Source organism: Myxocyprinus asiaticus, chromosome 46, assembly GCF_019703515.2.
Source record: "Myxocyprinus asiaticus isolate MX2 ecotype Aquarium Trade chromosome 46, UBuf_Myxa_2, whole genome shotgun sequence".
NCBI lineage: Eukaryota > Metazoa > Chordata > Actinopteri > Cypriniformes > Catostomidae > Myxocyprinus > Myxocyprinus asiaticus.
In genome coordinates, this window is record NC_059389.1 from 21,532,458 (window position 1) to 21,560,014 (window position 27,557).

The following is a 27,557-nucleotide window of genomic DNA, read 5'->3' on the forward strand; positions in this document are numbered from 1 at the left end:
CCGCCTTTTCAACGCCCATAATTAAATGATTTTATCACATTTTGCGTCCAAAGAAAATAGTTGGCATAGCGGAAAGGATCGGATCACGTTGTACCATGTTTTGGTTTACTTTAAGCGCTGTTTTACTTTTATATGCGTTGCGATATCGTTATCCCTACTTCATCAAAGAAGCCCTATTCGTGTTCAGACTTTTCTCAGTCGGATATCGCCTGTCAAAACGCAAAACATCCAAACCATACTATACCTTAGTGGATCGTTTTCTGGATTCCGTTAAGAAGAACCCAAACAAAGCGTTTATTCGCTTTCAGGATGACACATATACATATCTGGATTCGGATAAACGGAGTAATAAAATCGCGATGACTTTGTTAAAGCACGCAAATCTTCATGAAGGAGATACAGTTGCGCTTCTCATGGGGAATGAGCCCATGTTCTTGTGGATATGGTTGGCTTTGGCCAAGATTGGATGTTCTGCTGCTTTTCTCAATTACAACATCAGATCTAAATCACTGCTGCACTGTTTCTCCTGCAGTGGGGCCGGTGTGTTGATTGCTGCTGCAGGTACTGTGACTTTTTAAGTTCAAAGTTGTATTTGAGCAGTGTTTAAACCGTGCACTAGTGTTTGATGCGTCCTTGACCTGATCAAATCTGTCAGCTGACAACAAAATGACTTGTTTTAATAACATTATCTGTTCCAAACATTATATGATGTTTGTTAAAATAATTGGAACAGATATAATCATATAGCATAGCATAGATCATTATAACAATACAGTTTGTTATTTTTTTCTTAATTATTACTATAACAATACACATTTTATGATCGCTTATACACTATCTGTCAAAAGTTTGGACACATCTACTTATTATTACTACAATTTTCCAACCAAGTCACAAGTCTTCATTACAGGCAGACACTTTTAGTATCCCCAAATTTGACCGGATACAGTAATCATGTATTTATTATTATTTTTATTTTTTAATGTAATAAAACTAACTTCACTAAAGTAACAACACTAAACATAATAAATTATTTTGGAATTTTAGGGTATTTAGACCAAATTTTCCACTAAATTACAAAATTACACCATTTATTTTCATATAAAATAAACACATTTTATATTACTTTCACTTAATAAAAAACATGCACTTAATTAAACTGAAAAAATAAGAAAATATCAAAATGTGTCATGCATTTGGAGCATCTGCTGCTATCTGCTGGAATGTTTTTTTTTTTTTTTTTTTTTTTACATGAAATGACAATTATAACCAGTAGATGGCTGCAGCGATCCACACATCTGTAGACCAATGTTGTAACAAAGTTTACCTTTTCGCATGTGAGTGTCTCCTGTACTGACGGACCCCCCAGCGTGAGTTCTTTAATGCGCACTGTAATTTTAAAAAAATCTTACCTTACAGCAGTTGCACTGGAGGGCAGTTTATATCGCAGCAGGTGCACTGAAGGTCAGATTATATATTATCAAACGTATAATATGGTTTTTAGATGTTTACAATGATTGATTATGATAGATAAGATTTGATCGCGAATGCGCTTGCCGGCTATGCGTGCCGCCATATTGTTTACATGCAATGCAGCATGGGAATCCGAGTTCGTCATAGAAGCATAGAAGGTCCTAAAAACATAGCCCTTCCACTTTCCCAGCTCTGGAAGTGGTTAGAACGAGTGACGGACGGATAGTGGACTGACTAGTTTGTTTATTCTTTTTTTGACGTCAAAAAACTTGGCCGCATCGCTGCATCAAAACAGTGCGCTCCAACGGTAACGGCTTTAAACTTTTATTTAGTAATTGTTTGAATGTTTGTAACAAAAATAAAGATATTGTAATGTTGAAAAGACTATTTGAGCAGCTGGTTCATTATGACAATCGCTTCAGTCCCTCTTGCTGGTAAACAGCAGCACGAATGCAGATCACACCAGTTTGATCGTACCTGTCTGAGCCCAGCATAGCATGATCACACCAGTTTAATTGTACCTGTGAAAGGGTTTTAGATATTAAGTTATGAATTTGGATATATATTTAGATATGATTAAAGACTGACTATTATTTGTCAAAGAGTAGCATTTTTTTATGTTTGCAGTCAAACCTGACCATGGTGTTACAAAGAGAAGACTTAAGTGGGTCGCACATGGCACATTATAAAATTCGAAACAACTGTTTTCAATGAAGGTACGCACACTGGCGCCACCAGCTAAGACTTCGAAGGCTGCTCAAATTTCTGCCGCACCATGGAGCGCAACTCTATTTTCCATTAAATTCAAGCCAAATCATTATCAAAGGACATCGATTATTTAGCGTTCTTCATTTTTGAACAAGGGAAAAACCTTGGTAACTTTTGTGTGTACTGTCTGCAACCTGAACCACATCGACGTGCCCCGTGTTTGATACCTGTGCCGTGTACTAGTGCAACCGTCTTTAGAGTAAGAATTTTGTTACAAACTATTTCTTTTGAAAACATGAAAATTCAATTCAAATTCAGTTAGTGAAGTAAATTAAGTATAAAAATGTGAAGATAATGAATAGCAATAAACAAATTATTTATAAAAAACAGTAATAAACAGTGAAGAAAGTCTTGTTGTTAATAAAGTTGTACTTTAAATAATAAAGTTTTGAAAATCACACAGACTCGTAGAATCTAGTTAGCATTTTTTTTGTGTGTTGAGATGGCAAGTGTAGAAAAAGTCACCGAGCGTTTCATTTAGATGAAGGAAACCATTTTTATTACAAAAACAGAAGTCAAATCGGTCAAACATTTTATTTTGTCATTGCGCTGTCAGCAAGGCCCAAGAAAGCCCCATGTATAACTTTACATGAAATTTTGTTTTCATAATAGATTGTATTTTTATATTTTTTTTTGCTGTGACCAGGAACACGAAAGGTGTAACATTAACACCTAGATTCATAGAATCAATTCAGATTTTTTGGTGTGTGCATTGTACCACTCCGATGAAGGAAACCGTTTTTATAAAATAATAAAAAAATAAATAAATAAAGACAATCGGTCAAAAATGACAGAAGACTGTAGAAGGGTTAAAATTTTATTGTTTGTTAATTTTATTTCTCTACACGACTAATTTCAAGCATTAATTAGCTAATGCATTAGATTCTAAAACTAATTGATATATTTTTGGTGATTTTATTTGAATGCACATAATCTACGGTTTTGTTACACATTATATAATGTGTGTCAATGATTTATTCATGAAAGTCTTTATAAACTTTTATCTAGCTGCTATTAAAATCAGACCAGTGATTTCGCAAACCTTAAGGGTGTAACAAACTATCGTTTTTTTCATTCACATTTTATTCATGGTCACTACATAATTCTTAAATTTCAACTTGTGTTATTTCATAGTTTGATGACTTTACTAGAATGATAAACTGCTGTATAATTCTTCTGTCCAAATCTTTGATGGCAATACCATGATCAAAGCATCATGGTTTTGATTGACATCTGATACAATCATTTTCTAATAATTTTATTTAGAATTACAGGATGCTGTTGAGGAGGTAGTGCCTGCGCTGAGAGAGCAGGGGGTCTTGGTTTATATACTGACTGATAATGTTAACACTGAGGGAATGCAAAGTCTAACCGACAAGATCAGGCAGGCTTCAGATGAGTCCATTCCTGCAGATCTGAGAGCCAATGTTACCTTCAGCAGCCCTGCGGTGTACATCTATACATCAGGCACAACAGGTAATACTGTCTTGAATAAAAAGAGAACTCTGTGACATAAATGTGCAATGTCAAGGGGTAAGCTGAATCTTTTGGTAATTATTGTGTAGTATATTATTCCTATTTACACAAGGATATCTGTAAACCAGCCAGGATAGATTTTAATATGCAGAAAAGTTCAATGTTGTGAAGCAGTATGTGCTGAGTGACTCCAGCCAGGTCTCCTAAGCAACCAAATTGGCCCTGTTGCTAGGGATGGTAGACTCATGTTGGGGTAACCTCCTCATGGTCGAGGGGAGACGCAGAGGCAACTGAGATTCGTCCTCCGCCACCCGGATTGAGGCGAGTCACTACGCCACCACAAGGACTTAGAGCGCATTGGGAATTGGGCATTCCAAATTGGGGAGAAACATTTTTTTAAAAATGTTGTGAAGCAATAAAACAATTTTATAAACAGTTTTTTCAGAGAAAAGTTTACATAAAGATCATTTATTGAACTGAACAAACTAAGAGCGTATTATTTCACATTTCAACAATCAAGGTTGCAGGGAAATATGAAATATTGCAGTTTCCCCAACTTTGTCAGGCTAAGAAGGCATCTTCAATACATTACAAATTTGTAATTCTTGAATCAGTTGGACCATTGTTTTTTAACGTCCCATGTCCCCTGCAGGTCTTCCAAAGGCAGCACTGATCAATCATCAAAAGTTGTGGGCCATGTCCTTCTACCAGTTCCTGTGTGGAGTGACCTCTGATGATTTGTTTTATGTGAACCTTCCCTTGTATCACAGTGCTGGCTTTTGCCTTGGATTTTTAGGTTCCATTGAACGAGGTATGTGATTAATGGAGTTTCTTTGTGTTTTGTATTGGTTATGCAAACAAAACGCCATCATGAGTAAAAAAAAAAAAAAAAAAAGAAAGAATGCATAACCAATCTAAGAACCAATTTTCCAATATTTTTGACACAAATGCACTTAAAAATGATTTGTATTGTTTGATATTTTTTGTGTGTGTGTTTGTGTGTTTTTTGTTTGTAATCCAGACAAAAACCTCACTATGGGTTTAAAAATATTTAGTCACAAAAGCACCTGGATGTCGTAAGAAATAAATGACATTTATATGTATATGAGCACGTTTGGGTAGTTGTTTTGCGGTAGTTGTATGTGTGTGTATTTATAGGTATTTTTGTTTAGTTTACTATTTTTTATTCGTTTTGTTGTTTTGTTTTGTTTTACTTTCTTTTCTTTGTTTTTGTTTGGTTTGGTCTTTGTTTGATTTAATTTTATGTTTTTGTTTTTGCTTTGTTTTGCTTTGTTGTTTTGTTTTTCTTTGGTTTTGTTTGATTCGGTTTTGTGTTGGGGGATTTTGTGTGTGTGTTGTTTTTTGTTTTGCTTTGTTTTCTTTGTTTTGGAATAGGTTGGTCTTTGATCTGGTTTTGTGTTGGTTTTGTGTGTGTGTGTGTTGTTTGGTCTTTGTTTGATTTGGTTTTGTGTTGTGTTTTTGTGTGTTGTTTTCTTTCTTTTTGCTTTGTTTCCTTTTTTTTCTTGGTTGGTCTTTGTTTGATTTGGTTTTGTGTTGGATTCTTGTGTGTGTGTGTGTGTGTGTGTGTGTGGTGTTTGGCTTTTTTTGCTTTCGTTTGGTTTGGTCTTTGTTTGATTTGGTTTTGTGTTGGATTCTTGTGTGTGGTGGTGTTTTTTTTGTTTGGTTTTGTGTTGGTTTTTTTGTGCTTTGATTTAGCTGACTATTGATTTTGTTTTAATGATATTTCATTCGTATTTAGGAGCCACTGTGGTCTTGAGGAGAAAGTTCTCTGCCTCTCAGTTCTGGAATGACTGCAGGAAATACAATGTAACAGTGATTCAGTACATTGGAGAGACAATGCGCTACCTCTGCAACACACCAAAGGTATCTCAGCATTTCAAAGTGTCTGAAATGTAGAAGCCAAACAGCACACTTGACTAAAGATAATTCTTCTTTTAGTCATTTATTACGTGCAGTAGCAAAAAAAATAAAGTAAAATAAAATAAAAAATAAACAGTACCTATAAAGTTAGCTAATGGCACATTACTCCACTCTGCAGCATTTTCTGATCCCCCTTTTCTCTTCCACTATTTTCCTGTCTATCTCAACTGTCTTGTCAATATTGGAATAAAAAGCCCATAAATAATATAAAAATACATAAATAAGATTAATAAACCTGAATTGTTAGCATTCTACTTTGAAGAATATATTATTATTGTACCTGTATGAAGTATTGTATTTCACAATAATACAGTTGAAACAGGTCTTCTGGTATCGAAGATTACCCCCATCTGCAGTGCTATGTGGTCATCTCTGTTTGCTGTTCTCATGTCTTTTCTCGCTTCTTCCAAGCGTTTTAGTGACCAAGTACACAACGTTAGAATCGCCTTTGGGAATGGGCTCAGGGCAGATGTTTGGAGGACATTTATAAGCAGATTCGGTCAAATTGATATCAAAGAATTCTACGGTGCAACTGAGGGAAACATGAGCTTCATGAACTTCGCTGGCAAAATTGGGGCTGTTGGGAGAATGAACACTTTTCATAAGGTAAGCCTTTTTTAATAAAAACATTATTTAGCTGGTCAGATAGTGTTTAATAGTGTTTAGGCCAAAATACAAGATTCAAGTATACTGAACAGTCATTCTAGGACTCAAGTAAGAAAAAAAATAAAATAAAATAAAAAATAAAAAAAACCACTATTTAAGTGGCATAGGTTCTGGACATTTTTTCCCCATTTATTTTCTCTATTAACATGAGCATTAAAAAAAAAGAGTTCTATGCACTAAACCAAACCAAGACTGTGTACTAAAAAGGATAGTGCACCCAAAAATGAAAATGACTGAATCCCTTTTCTATGTCTAGAACTATGTCTTTTATGAGGGAATGAACTACTCATGGGATGAAACATTGCAAATGAGTTAATCAAATCAAAAACGACATTCAGGGTGGAAGATTTCAGAGAAAAATCTCTCGCAACATGCTGCAGTGAAACCGGCTTATCTGTTAAACTGAGCCATTTAAATGTTAGACAAAGAGAGCGTACACGAGTTGATTGGTTACCCGATTACATGTCAAAGGACCCATTAGCTTGCACCATGCAAGCCGATTGGCTTAACATCTCACATGTGAGCGAGCCAATTGCCTAAAAGATAACAAGTTCAATGAAACTCAGCTTGCGCCATGTCATGTTTCATGCCTGAACTTTACTAATTTATGTGAACTAATATGTATTTAAGCGGTAAGGTGGTGTTTTTAATTTATTACCTCTATATGCAACCTTTCTCTTTAGAAGTGTTATACTTGTAAGTAGTGGTGGACTGACATATCGCAGAGGACGATAAATCGGCCAAAATTCTGACTTTTAATTATCGGCATTGGCCGATAAATTTTCCCGTTTTGCTGATTTGTTTCTTGAGGGCGCCGATAATCGCCTCCTTGCATGTGAAGCGACTGAGACATGTAAACGACCAGTCACGGTTTGTTTTGTTGTTATGTGCCATCGTGTTACTACACAGATGTGCGACACAGGATCATTTAAACGTTCCGCATATCAGAGCGGCAGACGCGTCTGAGCTCAAAATGTTAAAGTGCACGCCTGTTTCATTCTCCCTCTCTCTCCTCAACAGTTCCCTGTAACTTTAACTGTCTTGTCTAATGATAAAAAGGCAAATATTAATCAAATTTAATATCATATACTGTCTGCAAGTATGTGCATATCTTGTTTAAACAGATGTAACCTCACACAACTTCAGCAGATCCAGCATCCTGTGGAGCACTCATAAATCTTCCTCTAAAGCATGTATTCTAACAATCTCTCCTCAACAGTTCCTTGTCACCTTTAACTTTCTTTTCTAATGATAAAAGGCAAATATCAAAAACTTCTATTATGTACCGTTTGCAAATATGCAGATATCTCGTTTAAACAGATGTAATTCACGAACCTCACGAAAATCCAGCGTTTTCTTCCTGTCAAGTGCTCATCTAATATCTTCCTCTGAAGTGTATATTCTATCAGCCAGAATCAAAAATTTCAGGATCATAAGTTCCTCTGATTCACAAATCACTCCGTGACGATCCAAGCAGGCGATCCAGGCTGTTTAAACTGTCAGAAGAATGCTGCTCGCGCTGGATCCGCTCAAGCACTTGAGTGCAACATCAAGGCTATGTCCGAAACCAAGAAATTGCTGCCGGAGGCTGTATACGGAGGTAGGATGAAAATAAGGTGCTTTTCAAACTGTTCAGAGACCAGATTCCTTAAGAGTTCCATTCATTCAAAACAGCTGTAAGTTAAGCCATTAACTGATTAGGCAGCAAGGTAGCAAGTCAGCTGCCTACATTTTCGGATGCAGCCCAAGGTAAAAATGCTTCACGTTTGATATAAGTAAATGTCTTACTATGCACTGTATGTTCAATTGGTTTAATTCGTTATTTTTTGAGTAAATGCGATTGCTAACATGGATATGCCATCCATGGACGCTGGACTACTGTGTATACTGTTATTTCCTCCTTCCTAATATATTAACAATTTTTTTATGTGCAAATCAAGTACTAAAATTTGATGACTAAACAGAAATCAGAAGAAACTGCTATCTACCATTTAAAATACAATGTTATTTTTTAGTTTTGTGTGACATTGAGTAAATATAGTGCTAAATATGAGTTTATATACACTGGCAGCCAAAAGTTTGGAATAATGTACAGATTTTGCTGTTTCGGAAGGAAATTGGTACTTCACCAAAGTGGCATTCAACTGATCACAAATTATAGTCAGGACATTACTGATGTAAAAAACAGCACCATCACTATTTGAAAAAAGTCATTTTTGATCAAATCTAGACAGGCCCCATTTCCAGCAGCCATCACTCCAACACCTTATCCTTGAGTAATCATGATAAATTGTTAATTTGTACTAGAAAATCACTTGCCATTATATCAAACACAGCTGAAAGCTATTTGATTCGTTAAATGAAGCTTAACATTGTCTTTGTGTTTGTTTTTGAGTTGTCACAGTATGCAATAGACTGGCATGTCTTAAGGTCAATATTAGGTCAAAAATGGCAACAAAGAAACAACTTTCTTTAGAAACTCATCAGTCAATCATTGTTTGAGGAATGAAGGCTATAAAATGTTTGAAATTGCCAAAAAACTGAAGATTTCTTACAAAGGTGTACACTACAGTCTACAAAGACAAAGGACAACTGGCTCTAACAAGGACAGAAAGAGATGTAGAAGACCAGATGTAAAACTAAACAAGAGGATAAGCACATCAGAGTCTCTAGTTTGAGAAATAGACGCCTCACATGTCCTCAGCTGACAGCTTCATTGAATTCTACCCGCTCAACACCAGTTTCATGTACAACAGTAAAGAGAAGTCTCAGGGGTGCAGGCCTTATGGGAAGAATTGCAAAGAAAAAGCCACTTTTGAAACAGAAAATCAAAAAGAAAAGTTTAGAGTGGGCAAAGAAACACAGACATTGGACAACAGATAATTGGAAAAGAGTGTTATGGATCTTAACCCCATTGAGCTTTTGTGGGATCAGCTAGACTGTAAGGTGCGTGAGAAGTGCCCGACAAGACAGCCACATCTATGGCAAGTGCTACAGGAAGTGTGGGGTGAAATGTCACCTGAGTATCTGGACAAACTGACAGCTAGAATGTCAAGGATCTGCAAAGCTGTCATTGCTGCACGTGGAGGATTTTTGGATGAGAACTCTTTGAAGTAGTTTAAGAAGTTCTGAACATTTTTTTCAAATTGTAATAGTAATTTTTCATGTTATTAATGTCCCGACTATACATTGTGATCAGTTGAATGCAACTTTGGTGAATAAAAGTACCAATATCTTTCCATAAGAGCAAAATCTGAACATTATTCCAAACTTTTGGCTGACAGTGTATATATATATATATATATATATATATATATATATATATATATATATATATATATATATATATATATATATATTTAGCAATTTTATGTTTGTTATTTACTATATTAAATTGTGTGATATATCGGCATTGTATCAGCCCATTGGCCACCCTGCTCTCTGGATATCGGCATCAGCCATTTAAAAACCCCATATTGGTCTGCCACTACTTGTGAGGATGTGTATTAACAGCATGTTACATATCCGTCAAAATCATTATGCTAAACAACACCTAACAAGCACTTATGCTAAACAAATTTTTATAACCACAGCGCTGCTCATAGCCACCAGTAAAAGCAGCTTCTTATGAAAGCACGATTGCATGTGTGGTTTCACGAAAATGTTATCATATAAGTTCATTCACAGTGCTTCATGGAAGTGGGGTGTCACTGCTGAGTTTGTTTGCTGTGAGTACAGCTTCCACAGTAACAGTGACTTCTGTGAATGGTGAATATCTCTTAAGGATTATATCCTTTGGTCAGTACAACCATGTGCAATATTCAATCCATCCATTCCTACTTATTTCATATTATTCCATATTTCATTTATATTCTTTAACATATCCTATGTCTTCAATACATTACATCACATCACCTGCACATAACTGTATATCTGTATATAAAATATTCTAACTAACATTATTGCGCTATTGTATATTTCTCTTTTATCTGCTATATTTTTTTAATGTCACTATATGTATATATGTTTATATGTATATGTTTGTATGTATATACATTGCATTCTCTTGCACTGAAAGCTTCTGTCACCATGGCAAATTCCTTGTGTGTGTGTGTGTGTAAGCATACTTGGCAATATAGCTAATTCTGATAATGCACAGTGAATATAGGATTTCTATGAAAAAAAAAAAAACTGTGCTTAAGTACACATTAGTGTACATTGTGTTTAGCAGCATGGCATTTCGGGATAAATTGCTCAGATTTTAAAAAAGGCATATTGGATGAAACTAGAGACTCTAATCTTTTGACTCAAACAGGTTTCAGTGTAAAAACTTAATTAGGTTTCTTACCAGATGTAGTTTTGTTGGCATTTCTCCTAAAGACAACCTCCGCTGTGATCTGCGCCATGTTGTTTTGTCGAACATTTAACCCTTTAATGACAGCCCAGAATCTCCTGAACTGAAATCAGTCATTTTAAACTGAGATTAAAATGTATGTAAATTATGTGTTGCATATAGCGAAGTATGTGGTTTTGCACGAGTACCAGTTCACACCATTTACACACTTTCATTAAACATTAGTAAACATGAAATCAAACCAAATAATGGCTATTTTTATTTCCTGAGTCCAACACAGATGTAATCAATATATAATGTAATCCATAAAAGTAACTGTAATCTGAATACACTTGCAATTAAATACCCTTTTGTAATCTGGTTATGTATTTTGGACTACATGTTGTCTGTTATTGCTTAAAATTTTCTCTGTGGAGAAAATGAATGAGATGTTACTTTCAAAACCCTACTTTGTGTTCTATACTCCTTTTCAGAGACAAAATATCCATTTCACAATTCATCGAGTTGCCTTTTTTTTTTGATAGATGATACAAAATCTTTTTTGAATTTGCCTGAACACAGTAATGTTGTTTCAGAAATTGAACCCATATGCCTTTATCAAGTTTGACCAGGAGCAAGAGATGCCTGTTAGGAATGCAGATGGATTTTGTCAAGAAGTTGCTAAAGGCAAGTCAGATTGCTTATTTTAATGTCATTCTTAATAAAACACATGCACATTTATATTGGGAAGTCGCTTTTATCCAAAGCAACTCACAGTGCATTGAAAATAAAAATTTTATGACTGTATGCTCCCTGGAAATCTACCAGTTGAGCCAAAGGAGCATGTTAGATATGGGAGCCTCTGTGCTCCCACACAGTTGAAGGTTCGAGTCTGGCCTGCAACATTTCCTGATCCCATTCCCCCTTTTCTCTCCTACTATTTTCCTGTCTATCCCGACTGTCTTGTCAGATATTGGCATAAAAAGCCCATTAATAAGATAAAATAATAATAATAATAATAATAATAATAATAATATATATATATATATATATATATATATATATATATATATATATATATATATGATTAATAAACCTAAATTGTTAGCATTCTACTTTAAAGAATATGCCATTACTGTACCTGTATGAAGTATTGTATGTCATTTTATTGTATTTTACTGTAATACAGGTGAGACAGGTCTCCTGGTATCAAAGATTACTCAGAGGTCTCCTTTTTATGGATATGCCAGGGATCCAAAACAGACACAAAAGAAGAAACTGTACAATGTGTTTGAGAAGGGTGATGTTTACTTCAACTCTGGTGATCTGTTCAGGGTTGACCAGGAAAACTTCATCTACTTCCAGGATCGGGTGGGCGACAATTTTAGGTAAATGTGTACAATATATAAAGGCAACGCGTCTTGTGTTGATATTTTTGGGATTGAAAAAGGAAGTTGGGGGCAACATGTATTGAGGATGTCATCCTTTTCCGTAGGTCCGTAAATTTAAATAGCACAAAACTTTTCTCATATTTCAGTTAATGGAATAAAATTATCTGTCCTATTAAATTAAAGCTTGATTTTCTTTCTCTCAGGTGGAAAGGGGAGAATGTGTCTACAAATGAGGTGTCGGACATGATGACAATGTCAACGAGTATCGATGAAGCGAACGTGTATGGTGTTACAGTTCCAGGTTAAATGCTTCTTTACTCCTTTAAAGCATCCCATTGACAGTCATACCACTAACCAATATTCCTTTTAATCTACACTACTCACACTTTTTTTTATTGGACTCTGAAGGGCATGAGGGTAGGATAGGAATGGCTGTCATCGTATTAAAGGAAGGACAACAGTTTGATTGCGATGGTATATTTAGTCATGTGACCACTTACCTTCCCTCTTACGCAAGACCACGTTTCATAAGGATTCAGGTAACATCATAATGCCTTATACATGTCTTAAAGGGGTCATGTAATGAAAAATAATGTTTTATTTTGAGATGGGATTTCATTGTCTTATGAAATCATATACAGTTGAAGTCAAAAGTTTACATACACTTAGGTTGAAGTCATTAAAACTCATTTTTTAACCACTCCACAGATTTCATATTAGCAAACTATAGTTTTGGCAAGTCGTTTAGGACATCTACTTTTTGCACAAGTAATTTTTCCAACAATTTTTTATAGACAGATATTTTCACTTTTAATTGACTATATCACAAGTCCAGTGGGTCAGAAGTGTACATATACTAAGTTAACTGTGCCTTTAGGCAGCTTGGAAAATTTCAGAATATGATATATGATATGCCTTTAGGCAATTAGCTTCTGATAGGCTAATTGGAGTCAAACCTGTGGATGTATTTTAAGACCTACCTTCAAACTCAGTGCCTCTTTGCTTGACATCATGGGAAAATCAAAAGAAATCAGCCAAGACCTCAGAAAAACAATCGTAGACCTCCACAAGTCAGCAATTAGCAATTACCAGACGCCTGAAGGTATCACGTTCATCTGTACAAACAATAGTACGCAAGTATAAACACCATGGGACCACGCAGCCCTCATACTGTTCAGGAAGGAGACGCATTCTGTCTCTTAGAGATAAACGTAGTTTGGTGCGAAAAGTGCAAATCAATCCCAGACCAACAGCAAAGGACCTTGTGAAGATGCTGGAGGAAACAGGTAGACAAACGAGTCCTATATCGACATAACCTGAAAGGCTGCTCAGTAAGGAAAAAGCCATTGCTCCAAAATCACCATAAAAAAGCCAGACTACAGTTTGCAAGTGCACATGGGGACAAAGATCTTACTTTTTGGAGAAATGTCCTCTGGTCTAATGAAGCAAAAATTGAACATTTTGGACATAATAACAAGCCGAAGATCACCATACCATCCATGAAGCATGGGGGTGTCAGCATCATGTTGTGGGGGTGCTTTGCTGCAGGAGAGACTAGTGCACTTCACAAAATAGATGGCATCATGAGGAAGGAATATTATGTGGATATATTGAAGCAACATCTCAAGATATCAGCCATGAAGTTAAAGCTCAGTCGCAGATGAATCTTCCAAATGGACAATGACCCCAAGCATACCTCTAAAGTTGTGGCAAAATGGCTTAAGGACAACAAAGTCAAGGTTTTGGAGTGGCTATCACAAAGCCCTGACCTCAGTCTGATAGAAAATTTGTGGGCAGAACTGAAATGCATGTGCGAGCAAGGAGACCTACAAAACCTAACCAGTTCTGTCTGGAGGAATGGGCCAAAATTCCAGCAACTTATTGTGAGAAGCTTGTGGAAGACTGCCCAAAAAATAAATAAATCATTCTCTCTACTATTATTCTGACATTTCACATTCTTAAAATAAAGTAGTGATCCTAACTGACCTAAGACAGGGAACGTTTTCTACGATTAAATGTCAGGAATTGTGAAAAACTGAGTTTAAATGTATTTGGCTAAAGTGTATGTAAACTTCTGACTTCAACTGTAGTCAATCAAAAAGACCATTTATTGAAACTAAGCCGCAAAAACAACTCGTACTTCCGCACAAAATGTGCACAAGTACTTATACACTACCGGTCAAAAGTTTTGAAACACTTGACTGAAATGTTTCTCATGATCTTAAAAATCTTTTGATCTGAAAGTGTATGCTTAAATGTTTGAAATTAGTTTTGTAGACAAAAATATAATTGTGCCACCATATTAATTTATTTCATTATAAAACTAAAAAGTTTTTGAAATTGATGACTTGGACCGAATAATAAAGAAAAGCAGCTAATAAGTGCCCAACATAGATGGGAACTCCTTCAATATTGTTTAAAAAGCATCCCAGGGTGATACCTCAAGAAGTTGGTTGAGAAAATGTCAAGAGTACATGTCTGCAAATTCTAGGCAAAGGGTGACTACTTTGAAGATGCTAAAATATTACACAGTTTTGATTTATTTTGGATTTTGTTTAGTCACAACATAATTCCCATAGTTCCATTTATGTTATTCCATAGTTTTAATGACTTTACTATTATTATAAAATGTGAAATAAAAAAAAATTATAATAATAAGTTTTTACTAGTACTGTATATCTTTCCACAGTTGCAATAATTAGCCTGTATACAGTATAATGTTTAATTTGAAGGCTTATATTGATTTGTGATGAGGAGGAGGGCAGGGGCGGGCCGTGAGGATGCACGCCCGGCGCTGAATAGTCCTAATCAGCCGGTAGGGGGATAAAGAAGAGCCGTAAGCGCCAGACCGAGAGAGAGAGATACGCCGCCGCTGTGAGTGTGTGTGTGTGTGTGGGCGGGTTTGGGTCGTTTACGAGGAAATTGTTTTAGGTTACAAACTGGTAATTACAAGGGTATTATGCTATAAATTGTGGTTTATGAGAACATTTCTAGTGTCCCCATAATTAAAATCACTTAAAAACATACTAAACTATGTTTTTTTGAAAATGTAAAAATGCAGAGGTCTGGGTAGCTCAGCAAGTATTGATGCTGACTACCACCCCTGGAGTCATGAGTTCAAATCCAGGGTGTGCTGAGTGACTCCAGCCAGGTCTCTTAAGCAACCAAATTGGCCTGGTTGCTAGGGAGGGTAGAGTCACATGGGGTAACCTCCTTGTGGTCACTATAAAGTGGTTCGCTCTTGGTGGGGCGTGTGGTGAGTTGTGCGTGGATGCCATGGAGAATAGCGTGGGCCTCCACACGCGCTACATCTCTGCGGTAGCGAGCTCAACAAGCCACGTGATAAAATCTGTGGATTGACGGTCTCAGACGCAGAGGCAACTGAGATTCGTCCTCCGCCACCCGGATTGAGGCGAGTCACTACACCACCACGAGGACTTAGAGCACATTGGGAATTGGGCATTCCAAACTGGGGAGAAAAAGAAAAAATGTAAAAATGCAGAAGGTTTTTGTGAAGGTTAGGTTTTGGGGTTGGGGATAAAATCTATAGTTCGTATAGTATAAAAATCATTATGTCTAGGGAGAGTCCTCATAAGGATAGCCACACCAATGTGTGTGTGTCTGTGTGTCTGTCTGTCTGTGTGTCTGTCTGTCTGTCTGTGTGTGTGTGTGTAAGTTAATTTATGTTATTAAAGTTACGCTGACTGTTCTGCCGGTTCCTGCCTCCTCCTTGCACATCGTGTGAACCCTGTTACATGATTGTAATCCTAAATGTTTCCTTTTTCTCAAACTACTTCTCATTGCAGAACTGTTTGGCTGTTACTTGCACCTTCAAACAGCTCAAAGTGAGGCTGGTAGAGGAAGGCTTCAACCCTGCAGTAATCAATGACCCGCTGTTTATCTTAGATGACACAGTGAAAAGCTACAGACCTCTGACACATGAGATATACCAGTCAATACATGAGGGTCACTTCAAATTGTGAAGAGTAGGTTTAGCTTTTTGTAATGTCCTATTAAAAAGTTCAGTGAGTGATTGCATTGTTTCGATCAGATTTTTATAAAGACAGGAAATTATGCTAACACAGTAATGATGGGGAAAAAATGCTTATTGCTTTTTTTGTGTATTAAAAAACTCCTGAGGGAACTGTTTCCAGAAATGGTTCCCTTTTTATTGCACAATACATTGAAATCACAAATTTTCTCTATTTTCTTTAAAAAGATAAAAATAAGAAAATAAAAGTACTTAATTGTAAGTCTGAAATGTAAATCTCGAATAATTTGATGCATTATCTTTCCTCTGTGGTCTGCAGTAAGTACCTAGTGTTTTCTGTAAGATGATTGGCTGCTGTTGAAAACCACCCACTCCATGTCTCAAAGGTTGAATTGGAGTATGAGGGTTGCCAAATTAACCACAAATTCAATGTAGGTCAGCTTTACTTATATACTTCAGATTTACTGTACTATGGAGGACGAAACCTGCTAAAATAATAAATGAAGTAATCTGCATATCCTTGCATAAATAAATATATGAATAATGTGCGAAGAGATCTACAAATAAATAAATAAATGCACCAATCAATGCAAAATAATACAATATAAAAAATAAATAAATGGTTGAGGAAATGCAAATTGTTAATGGAAATGCAAAATTGAAAGTTGATTTTTAATTCCACATTCTATATTTCTTTAATCATTTATTTATTTCTGTATGCTGTTCCGTATATTTATGTTGCCTTCGCATAACATGCTAATGAGAGGATTTCAACAGCTGTTCAGGCATCACAGTCAAACTATCGATAACAAGTGCAGCGGGAGTTTGCATTTTCCCCACGGTGAAGAGAAGGTCAATAGCAGAATTGCTCCACGAGGCAATATAGTTTGGAGAATTGTACAAGTGAGATAATTTACTAAACTTTTATTTATTGATTGAATGTGAAAATTTGGTATTGACCTTATTAATGTCATAGTCATGCGAAGCACTTTGACAATGATCAGCCAGTGGTGTCATAAAGTCCGCCTACTGATGTTTGATTGACATCCTCTCATTAGCATGTAACACGGAGGAAAAATAAGAAAGTACATACTGAAATCAATGAATGATTAAAGAAATATAGAATTAAAAATCAACTTTCAATTTTACATTTTCCTTTGACATTTTTTTAATTTCCCCATTAAACGTTTTGCACTAATGGGTGCATTTATTCATGTATTTATTTAATTATTTGTATATCTCCTCGCACATTTAATTTATTTATTTATGCACAAATATATGGATTTATTTACTTATTATTTTTTTCAGGTTTCGTCCTCCATAGTCTGGAGACAGTAAAACTACATAAAAGTCTCATTAAAAACAGAGAGGCCCTTAAAACACTCATGACTAAATATGAAGTTTTGGGGGTATATATTAATTTGAATTATATATTTGTAAAAACATATATCTTGAAAAATATTTTGAAAAGTTTTCCCCCCAGTAAATTAAAGATTATGTTTGAGAGTTAAAGTATTTTAATATCTTTATTTGATGGATTTTTTTTTTTTTTAGAAAATGCTATAAATGTTTTTCCAAATATTTATGAAGCCAACGCAGACACAAATATTACATTTCTACGAACTTAACACGTGTTTATAACAAAACAGTAAGTATTTCTAAATTGCATCATCTCAGACAATTTATATACTGTATATGACCCATGTGTATATCCTGTTTTTTTCTATGATGCTTATGTATTTTTTGCATTCAATTTTAGTTATTAAAAAGCCTGTCTATAACGTTGTGTATAAATATTGTAATAATATCAATATTTGGGGAACTTACAATATTGAAGTGCAGTAAGTGAGCCCCTAAATGCTCAAAACATGCCCTAGTTGCCACTAAAGAAAATTTGGGCTTAAAAGAATTGTCATACCAATGCGCATAATAGTTTCCTATTGTATATTATAATGAACTACTTAATATGTAATTATTTAGCGGTACTGCTTGAAATGACACATTAAAGCACAACAAAGCATTTCTCTTTTAAACTGCTTTATGAATGGAAAATGCTCGTTTTTGTAAGTGGTAAGCTGTAGTGGTAATTCTCTCTTTCAAAAGCACCGAGTGCAGCGTCCCGTGAATCTCGGATGATCTGGCAACCCGCTGAGGATCTTGAGTCGGGGGAGGACCACAATGATAAAATCTCTCTCTGGAGCCCCCAATGGGCTGAACTTGCACCCAGAGTATGTGGCCCGTGCATTTTAATACTCTGGAAGTAGTGTCATGCTATGTCTTTTAGTTAATCTTGTAAATCCTTGTGTTGTGCACAGACTCCTGCAAACATGTATATCTGGTTTACTGTTCTGGCAGGTTTGGCTCTTTTGCCCGCGCTGCTCAAAACTTTCTTTCCGTATTTTTTCCACGACTTCGTTTACATATATAAAGCTCTCGGATTCGGGATCAGACTCAATAAATACAAAAGGAAAACCCCATTCTATAGTGTTGTGGACTGTTTTTTGGATGCGGTAAAGAAACACCCGCAAAAAATCTTTATTCATTTCGAAGATAAGACTTATTCTTATGCGGATGTGGACAGAGAGAGTAATAAAGTGGCGAATGCGCTGCGCACGGTGGCCGCGCTCAAAGAAGGGGATACAGTTGCGCTTTTCCTCGGGAATGAACCCTGTTTCGTGTGGACCTGGCTCGGCCTGGCTAAGCTGGGCTGTCCCGCAGCACTCCTGAACTTCAATATCCGATCCAAATCACTCCTTCACTGCTTCTCCTGTTGTGGTGCAAACGTGCTCATCGCAGCTGCTGGTGAGATTGTAATGCACTTGTCATAGTAGAGTTACTATACGTGGATGTGGAATGTCAAGTCATGTTGCAAGGCCTAGAAGAATTCCAGAACATGCTGTGCATAGGAAAAGGAGCCACTTTCTTTTGGAAAAATAGTTTTTTTTTTACTGCTTATAAATAGTGTTGTTTGCTCAATGCTGTGCATTCAGATGTGCAAACACTTGGATAAAGTTTTCTTTCCATGCAAGTGTCCATTGGGGGTTTGCAGTTTTATGGGTGGCTAATGGGACCCATTTCTATATATATATATATATATAAGGACAGTGTAATACCATGATAGTTTTGTATATGGTAAACTTTACATACTTTTGGGAAGTTGACATGACCCGCTGTGTGTGACATCCTTGCTATAGTCCATCTCCAACTATTAAAAACAAAATCATTTAGCAATTTCTATTATTATTATTATTGGGAATGCTGCTTTTATGACTATATTAATTTAGAGAGTACATGAAATGTGTACTTTTAACAATCCATTTAACACAACAGGACCATTAGTGACTAAAAAAAGGAAAAAATATTGATAATATTAAATACACGGTGTAAAATATACACGTTCCTTATTTTTTAGATATATTTTTTTAAGTACATGGACATATTTTGTGTTAACTGCCTATATATCATGGTACCATGGTGCTGAAAAAATATTTTGTAGTCAAATATATAAAGCAGAAAAGATTAAGTACTATCTACATTGAATAAGTAAGTTTAAGCGTGAACTTGAAAATATCAAGTAAATTCTACATTTGTACTCAATTCAATCATGTATAAATTAATGTTCTAACCTACAAGTAAACATGATTTATGATTGTTTATTATCTTTACAATGCGTCATCATGTATCAATCCTAAAGTAGAAACCCTTGTCATATTTATTTGCTAATTTGAGTAAATTTCACAGGTAAATTAAATTAGTACATTTTACTTAACTTTTCAAAGCTGGTGTTCCTAGCATGCTTGAATAATTAATGAACTTTTATTTGCAAGTTGATTTACACCATTTTATTGTTGATTTTGTCAAGTTGTGTAACTTCTTGTTTTGTGAAGTCTGAAGTTCATTTTCTACAAAACAAAATGACCCGTTTTTTAATCTGTTGATTGTCAAGTGTTTAGGTCTTAACTTGAAAATTTGATCTGTTAAATGTACTAGTAATTAATGTGTGGAAATTGTCTCCTAGTTTATTATTTTCTTAAGTAATCCCAATTTAAAGTTTTTTTCAGTGTATTTACATGGTGCTTCAAGGTATATCAGATAATCCCATGGTACATTTCCAAAAAAACTAAACAAAACAAAAAAAACGTAGTAATGTCATTGTACATGTCCAAAATCCATTGTAGTAGTATGTTGTTCTTTTAAGTATTAGAGATTTTTTTCAGTCAGATCAGAATACTGTCTGTATTATCATTGATTCCAATTATCAGTACCGATCATTTAAAAAAAAAAAAAAAAAAAAGATAATATTGGTCAGTAATGATTTAGTCCCCCATATGTCAAGAATCACAACACCTCTAAATAGAAACAGTGCTGATAAATTACACAAAGGCTTCATGTGTGACAGCACTTATTGGAGTGTCATAATCACAAATCAGTACAGTTTACTGTAGGGTTTTGTAACGACGTTTTTTTCTTGTAGAGCTTCGTGATGCTGTCGAGGAGATCTTGCCTGCACTGAAAGAGAAGGGTATAACTGTCTACCTTCTGTCGGATGAGTGCAGTACAGACGGCATTAAGAGTACCTCTCAGAAGATTGCAGAGGCTTCAGATAAACCGCTGTCCCCATCTCTTAGGTCCAACGTTCATATCAGGAGTACAGCACTGTATATCTACACCTCTGGAACAACAGGTATCTGATAAGGCCACATACAGAGAGTAATGTCATATTTCTCTCCATGGTAAAGGCTCAGTCTAGTGGTCGGCCATTATGAGTTTTTCAATGGGCGATACTGATATCTAAAGATCACATAGACCAATATAATGCCGATAATACAGTTCAAAAACTGAATTTGAAAATGGAACATGTTTATTATTCATTTGCAGTGCTGTTGGTAGATTTTGTAAAATGACACAAGGGTGAACTAACACTTCTGTTAATTAACCAAGTAGGCATGGTTATATATATCGGCCAATTAAATGTTGTGGTCAATAGATCATTTTTTCACAATTACAAACCTTTACACCATGAGTTCAAACAAAGCACAAGATATAAAAGGAGATTTCAGTTACTATTGCTGTGACATAGAATCAATACAAATCAGTCCAATTTTATTAAAGGAATAGTTCACCCAAAAATGAAATTTCTCTCATCATTTACTCATCCTCAGGCCATCCCAGAAGTGTATGATTTTCTTCTGCTGAACACAAAGATTTTTAGAAGAATATTTAAGCTTTGTAGGTCCATACAATGCAAGTGAATGGTGACCAAAATGTTGAAGCTCCAAAGAGCACATAAAGGCAGCATCTTCAGAAGCGATATGATAGATGTGGGTGAGAAACAGATCAATATTTAAGTCCTTTTTTACTATAAATCTCCACTTTCACATTCTTCCTCTTTTGTTTTTGGCAATTCACATTCTTCATGCATATTGCCACCTATGGGGCAGGGAGGAAAATTTATATTAAAAGAAGTCTTAAATACTGATTTCTCTCCCACACCTGTCATATCGCTTCAGTACTGATAGATTTCACCATTGGAGTTGTATGGATTTTATGCTGCCTTTATGTGCGTCTTGGAGCTTCAAAGTTCTGGCCACCATTCACTTGCATTGTATGCACCTACAGAGCTGAAATGTTCTTCTAAAAATCTTCATTTGTGTTCAGCAAAAAAAAAGAAAGTGATTCTGCTTTATACTGATGATAAATCGACCGATAACAATATAGTGACTGATATATTGTAAATCTCTAAATTGGTATTTTGTTCTTTGAAGGTCTTCCAAAGGCAGCATATGTGACCCACGAGAGGGTTTGGGCTGCGTCCTTCATCCAGGGTGTTACTGGGGTGACATCTGAAGATATATTCTACATCAATCTGCCACTTTATCACAGTGCTGGATTTCTCATCGGACTTATTGGATCCATTGAAAGAGGTATAATTGTGTTATACAGTTGAGTGTTTGTCCAGTTCAGAGTTTTACACTATGCTTATGGCATAAAAAAAAAAAAAAAAAAAAAAAAGACAATTTCACCCAAAATGATCACTCTCTTTATCTGCGGAACACAAATGAAGATTTTTTGAAGAATGTCTGAGGTGTTTTGTCAATACAATGTTAGTGAATAAGGACGTAAACTTTGGTCTGTTTCTCACCCAGTGATCTTTTTGCTTCAAAATACTTGGATTAAACCACTCAAGTCGTATGGATTACTTTTGCCTTTATGTCCTTTTTGGCGCTTGAAAGTTTTTTTACACTGGACAAAATCACCTAATAAATTCTTACAAAAATCATTGTGGTCCACAGAAAAAAAAAGTCCTACAATATTTAGATGGCATGAGGGTGAGTAAACGATGAGAGATTTCCATTTTAGCGGAACTATTCCTTTAACACCTCAACAAATTTGTGTACTAGGTAACACCATTGTTCTGCGAAGAAAGTTTTCGGCCACTCAGTTCTGGGATGACTGCAGAAAGTACAACATAACTGTGATGCAGTACATCGGAGAAACAATGCGATACCTTTGCAATACGCCAAAGGTAAACGCACTCTCCTGGCAATGATAGTCATATGCTATAATAGTAGAAGTATTCTCGTTTTTAATTTGTTTTTGAAGCTTAAACAGTCATTATCTCTGTTCGAAAACCTATTGAGTTACCTACCCAGACAGCATCGTAGGTTTCACAGGCACACTCCTGATGCAAAGGCTGTTTGTTCTAAAAGGTAGGAAGCAAAATTATGCTCGCTTATAAGATCCCTTGTTTCATCTCAGAAAGCATTGTGATGAGCCCAAAAAAAAATGCAGGTTATACATGTGCTGCAATAGAGCACGTATATAGAACATTTGGACGCATTGTATGGATCTTAGTCCTACTAAATGGAATCCTGTAATTGACATTTTTCACTATTAGTTGATTGTGGTAGCTGTAATTGTAAACTTAATTATTCTAATAATTGTGCAGCTCTAGTCATGCAATGTGCACTGCTTATTAGCTTATCAAGTCATTAGCTTAGCCACATGCTATCGTCAAACATCATTGGAATCAATTTGTGAGTCGAGTCTCTTGTTTGCTTCACGTAAGGAGCGTTAATTGTGACGTGGAGTTGCTGCCTATGTAGAGCAGTCCAAATCAATCACTTTTGGGGTTACTTGTTCAAGATAGAATTAGGGATTGATGTATCGGCTGCCGATATTTATCGGCCAACTATTTGACCAAAATAAAACCATCGGCATATCGGTTATAAGCATGAAAACACTGATATGAAAAACCGATGGTTTATTTATAGGGATGCTCTGATGTATCGACCGCCGATATTTATCGGCCAATTATTGACCAAACTAAAACCATCAGCATATCGGTTATAAGCATGAAAACGCTGATATGAGAAACCGATGGTTTATATATTATTAGTAACACACTTTGTAAAAACTAATAAAGAAATAATAATAGCCACTTTATGTAGAAGGGTTGGCACTAAATACTCAAAAGAACATGCAATATTACATTTTTATTCTTTCTCGTTCTCACGTTAATGCAGTAAAAACGAACGTGACCCGTGTGAAAGTGGCACTTACCTATAGGCTACACGAAACCAACCAAAACAGCAGACTTAGACTTCTGGTGCATTGGAAATGATTTATTGTTAGAACAGTAAAAAAGCTTTTGTACCTCTTTATAATTTTTTTAAGCATTCCTTAGTAAAACAGTGAACTGATGACAAAATAAGGTAAATGGTAAAATATCGGTATAAGCATCTGGATATATATTTTTTGGTTAAAATTGGTATCGGCCAAAAATGTTCACATCGGTGCATCCCTATTTATTTATAATTAATTAGTAACACACTTTGTAAAAACTGTGAATTTAAAATGCAGAATTCAGAAATAATAATATCCACAATATTTAGAAGGGTTGGCACTCCTAAGAACAAGTAATATTCCATTTGTATTCTTTCTCATTTTTGTGTTAATGTGGAAAACTTGACAAACGGACGTAACAGTTGTGAAAGCGGCACTTACCTATAGGCTACATGATGAGGGAAACCATCCAAAACACTTTGAAACCAGCAGACTTTGACTTCCGAGATATTGGTATAATATCTATTAGTGCTGCATGATTGATTGAATTCAGATTGAAATCGCAATATGACCTTGTGTGATTACTAAACCTTAAAAGACTGTGTTCCTGCATTCAGCGCTGTGTGAGCAAACGGCGCCCTCTAGCGGTTTGGATGGCATTATCCATTGTCCATTTTACCTCTATATTACAGAATTTAAAAGGGGTTTTTATTAACCAAACATATAACATTTATATCAGTGTTTCCCTAGTTAGAATTTTGCCTTAACAGGTAGTAGACAGCAAGGCAGCTCACTAGGTTTTGAAACAGAGCTAGTGTGTCCTATATTTCTGTATTAAAAAGCATTGGGACAGTCCAAAGATAAAATCACTTAAAACTAGGACGCTCTTTCTACTCCGTGACATTTCCTCTTTGTAGAAAGACAATGATCGAGACCACAAAGTGAAGATCGCCATTGGGAATGGCGTACGTGCGGACATCTGGAAAGAATTCCTGAACCGCTTTGGGGAAATTCATGTCCGGGAACTTTATGCTGCCACTGAGGGAAATGTTGGTTTCATCAATTACACCGGTAAAGTCGGAGTGGTTGGTCGTGTCAATATTCTCACCAAGGTAAAAATGAACCTAAGACAATATGTAGTTTGGTAGCATTGGAAAGGGCATGCTTACTCGATTTGTGTGCAAAGTCAGCTAAATTCTAATTGCATTCCACAGATATTTTTCCCTTTTGCACTGATCAAGTTTGACATTGAGAAAGAAGAGCCTGTGAGGAATTCTGAGGGCTTGTGTATCCCAGCTGGCAAAGGTAAGTCCCTGTTTTCCAACAATACGGTAATGAGCAGTTTTTGCTTTGTAATACTTCGTATTGCAACTTTGCATCTAATGAGTTCATGTTTATATAATGCATAAGAAGGATATGTCTTGGTATGTCATCAGGGTTAACCCTAATCTTAACCTAACCCTGACCGAGGGAAGGTTTACAGTCTACAATGGAAAGGCTCAAGCTGAGACACAAAATCCCAGTCCTACTGACCTTTCGATAAGAACTCTGTCATAAAAAGTTACATTTTAACCTTGAGCTAGTTTTATGTGCATCAGTGATTGTTGATATTAAATATTTTTACAGATGAGGTGGGACTTCTGGTAGGGAAAATTACAAGGCACTCTCCTTTTGTTGGCTACGCCGGGAATAAGCAGCAGACAGACAAGAAGAGACTCAGTAATGTGTTTGTGAAAGGAGATCTGTATTTCAACAGCGGAGATCTGCTCAGGATTGACCACGACAATTTTGTCTACTTCCAAGATCGAGTTGGAGACACTTTCAGGTACGTAACTTAGTTGTACATTCTTGTTTGTGACTACATTTGGTCTACGCTTGCACACATCTTTGTAACTTGTGTTTCAAATATTGTAACATTGTCTTGCAGATGGAAAGGAGAGAATGTGGCTACAACTGAGGTTGCAGATATTCTTACCATGGTGGATTGCATCGAGGAGGCCAATGTATATGGAGTCAAAGTTGAAGGTAGATTTCAAGATTTGCATATAGGGTTGGGAGTTGATTTTATAAGACATACTGTAACCAAATGATTTTCATGTTGTTCAGTTCCATCAACGGTTCTTGAATATTTTGGGTTGTGTTGATTATTACATCTATTAAAAGCAAATTAACTGTATAGTTTGTGCCCTGTTGTTAAATTTTTTAATGTATATTTTCGTGATATTCCAATTTAGAAGGTTCTCTGTATAATTTACAACATTAGCTAAAAGAGAATTTCATATGTAAGCAAAATGGACATTTTAACTGAAATTAATCGGCATCAAATCAGGAAATCTGTATCGCTATGCAGTCCTAATAAATAAACAACTCATCTTTCTATTGCATCGTCCTCAATACACGCAACAACAATCACAGTACGACCAGACTGATCAGAACTGAATCTGTTGAGCTAGATTTTAATAAATCAGTCATGAAGACTCAAAATAATAGAATATTATAATAATAGTATATAATATATAATAATACAAGTGTCAGAATAAGGAGTTACTTGGTCTGAATCAAATTGAATCAGTTAAAGCTATTTTTGACTCACTGAACCTTAAGGCATTACTGTTGGTGTGTCCAACTTAACCTTGTGAGACCCTGCATCCGCATGCGTGGACATTGTATTTTGGCTTTGCTATACACAATGCATCATTTAAATGAATAAAAACTGAATGAATACTGTTCACAAGACTGTCATTTAAAGGGTTAAACTTCTGCCGCATCGAGTCACTTGACACAACAGCATGCCGTCGATTACTTTGAAGCGCTTATACTGATGCAGCACCAACAAAAGTGCCTCTGATAAGAAATCTCTACATTTTTTCATTGAAACCTATTTGGTAGTAGAGTATTCTCTAGTTTTGTTTGATATGCCGCTTTAAAAAAATATGTTAATTTCACGCGTCAGCACAATAATAAACACGATGTCCACATATGTGGAAACTGGCACCTCATTTCCTCACAAGTAGAAAAAATATGTCAGTTATTTTGAATTTTGAACTCTAACACATCTGTGGGTCATTTAGCTTCATTTTAATATACATTTTGTTGTTTTATTTTGCTATCACTGTACAATACGGTTCTATTCATTAACATTAGTAAATGCATTCCTATATTCACTGTGCATTATCACATTGAGAATCAATGGGTTCATCTAAAAGCTGAAAAATGTCACTTTCAGAGGCTTTATGTTGAGTAAAGATGAAAATAAGGTGTATTTCAAACTGTTCTGAGACCAGTGCAGACAGACAGCACACTGGAGGTTAAGTCATTCACTAAATAGGAAGCAAGGGAGCATCCTATAACTCTTTATGCAGCTAAGTGCATTCACTCCTAAAATCCGACCAAATGTTCAATTTCAGGCTGCAGATGATGTTTGGACCACTCAACATGTTTGGCAGATGTGGGACAGTGGTAATCAGTACATAGATTCAGAATTTATAATGTATAATTTTATTTTAACATGATTATCAATGACTGGATGATGCTGACCATTACTTTGAATCAGATTTAATTAAGCTAATTTCTGATGTAATGTCTATAACATCTCAAAAACATGAATAACCAGCACTCCTGGAAACATAATAAACAATTTGATTTAAAAAAAAAAATCTGACGACCTATAACTTTTGATAGAAAATTTGGATTTAATTCATTTAGCTGCACAAGAGAACTATAGAATGCTCCCTTGCTCCCTATTTAGTGAATTACTTAACCTCTAGTGTGCTGTCTGTCTACACTGGTCTCAGAACAGTTTGAAATGCACCTTATTTAAATACTAACTCCATGTAAAGCCTCTGAAATATATAAAGCCTCTGAAAGCAAAATTTTTCAGCTTTTGGATGAATCCATTGATTCTCAGTGTGTAAATGCACATTCAATTTAGGATTTCCATGGAAAAAATGTG

At 35.6% G+C, this 27,557-nt stretch overlaps 2 protein-coding genes across 6 annotated transcripts in view; both read left to right on the forward strand.

The window, feature by feature from the left end:
• Positions 1–20,655, forward strand: LOC127435741 (long-chain fatty acid transport protein 2-like). 5 transcript variants are annotated; one of them, XR_007896285.1, is made up of 12 exons: positions 1–561; positions 3,508–3,717; positions 4,370–4,528; positions 5,477–5,601; positions 6,070–6,264; positions 11,254–11,344; positions 11,847–12,045; positions 12,252–12,349; positions 12,457–12,587; positions 15,855–16,034; positions 16,359–16,470; positions 17,594–18,078. XR_007896285.1 is itself a non-coding variant. In XM_051689388.1 (11 exons), the coding sequence occupies exons 1-10, from the start codon at positions 96–98 to the stop codon at positions 16,029–16,031; spliced, it is 1,851 nt and encodes a 616-aa protein (XP_051545348.1). In that variant the 5' UTR covers positions 1–95; the 3' UTR covers positions 16,032–16,034; positions 20,514–20,655. The 5 variants fall into 5 exon arrangements, 4 of the variants coding, with proteins under 4 accessions (XP_051545348.1, XP_051545349.1, XP_051545347.1 ...); XM_051689388.1 differs by lacking the exons at positions 16,359–16,470; positions 17,594–18,078 and adding an exon at positions 20,514–20,655; XM_051689389.1 differs by lacking the exons at positions 16,359–16,470; positions 17,594–18,078 and adding an exon at positions 18,143–18,218.
• The window catches only part of LOC127435740 (long-chain fatty acid transport protein 2-like), a 10,446-nt gene continuing 1,135 nt past the window's right edge, over positions 18,247–27,557 (forward strand). Inside the window, exons 1-8 of the mRNA XM_051689384.1 lie at positions 18,247–18,841; positions 20,514–20,723; positions 21,805–21,963; positions 22,441–22,565; positions 24,523–24,717; positions 24,820–24,910; positions 25,232–25,430; positions 25,533–25,630. Coding sequence (XP_051545344.1) covers positions 18,367–18,841; positions 20,514–20,723; positions 21,805–21,963; positions 22,441–22,565; positions 24,523–24,717; positions 24,820–24,910; positions 25,232–25,430; positions 25,533–25,630 — 1,552 coding nt within the window. The 5' untranslated portion in view covers positions 18,247–18,366. The remainder of the gene's footprint in view (positions 18,842–20,513; positions 20,724–21,804; positions 21,964–22,440; positions 22,566–24,522; positions 24,718–24,819; positions 24,911–25,231; positions 25,431–25,532; positions 25,631–27,557) is intronic.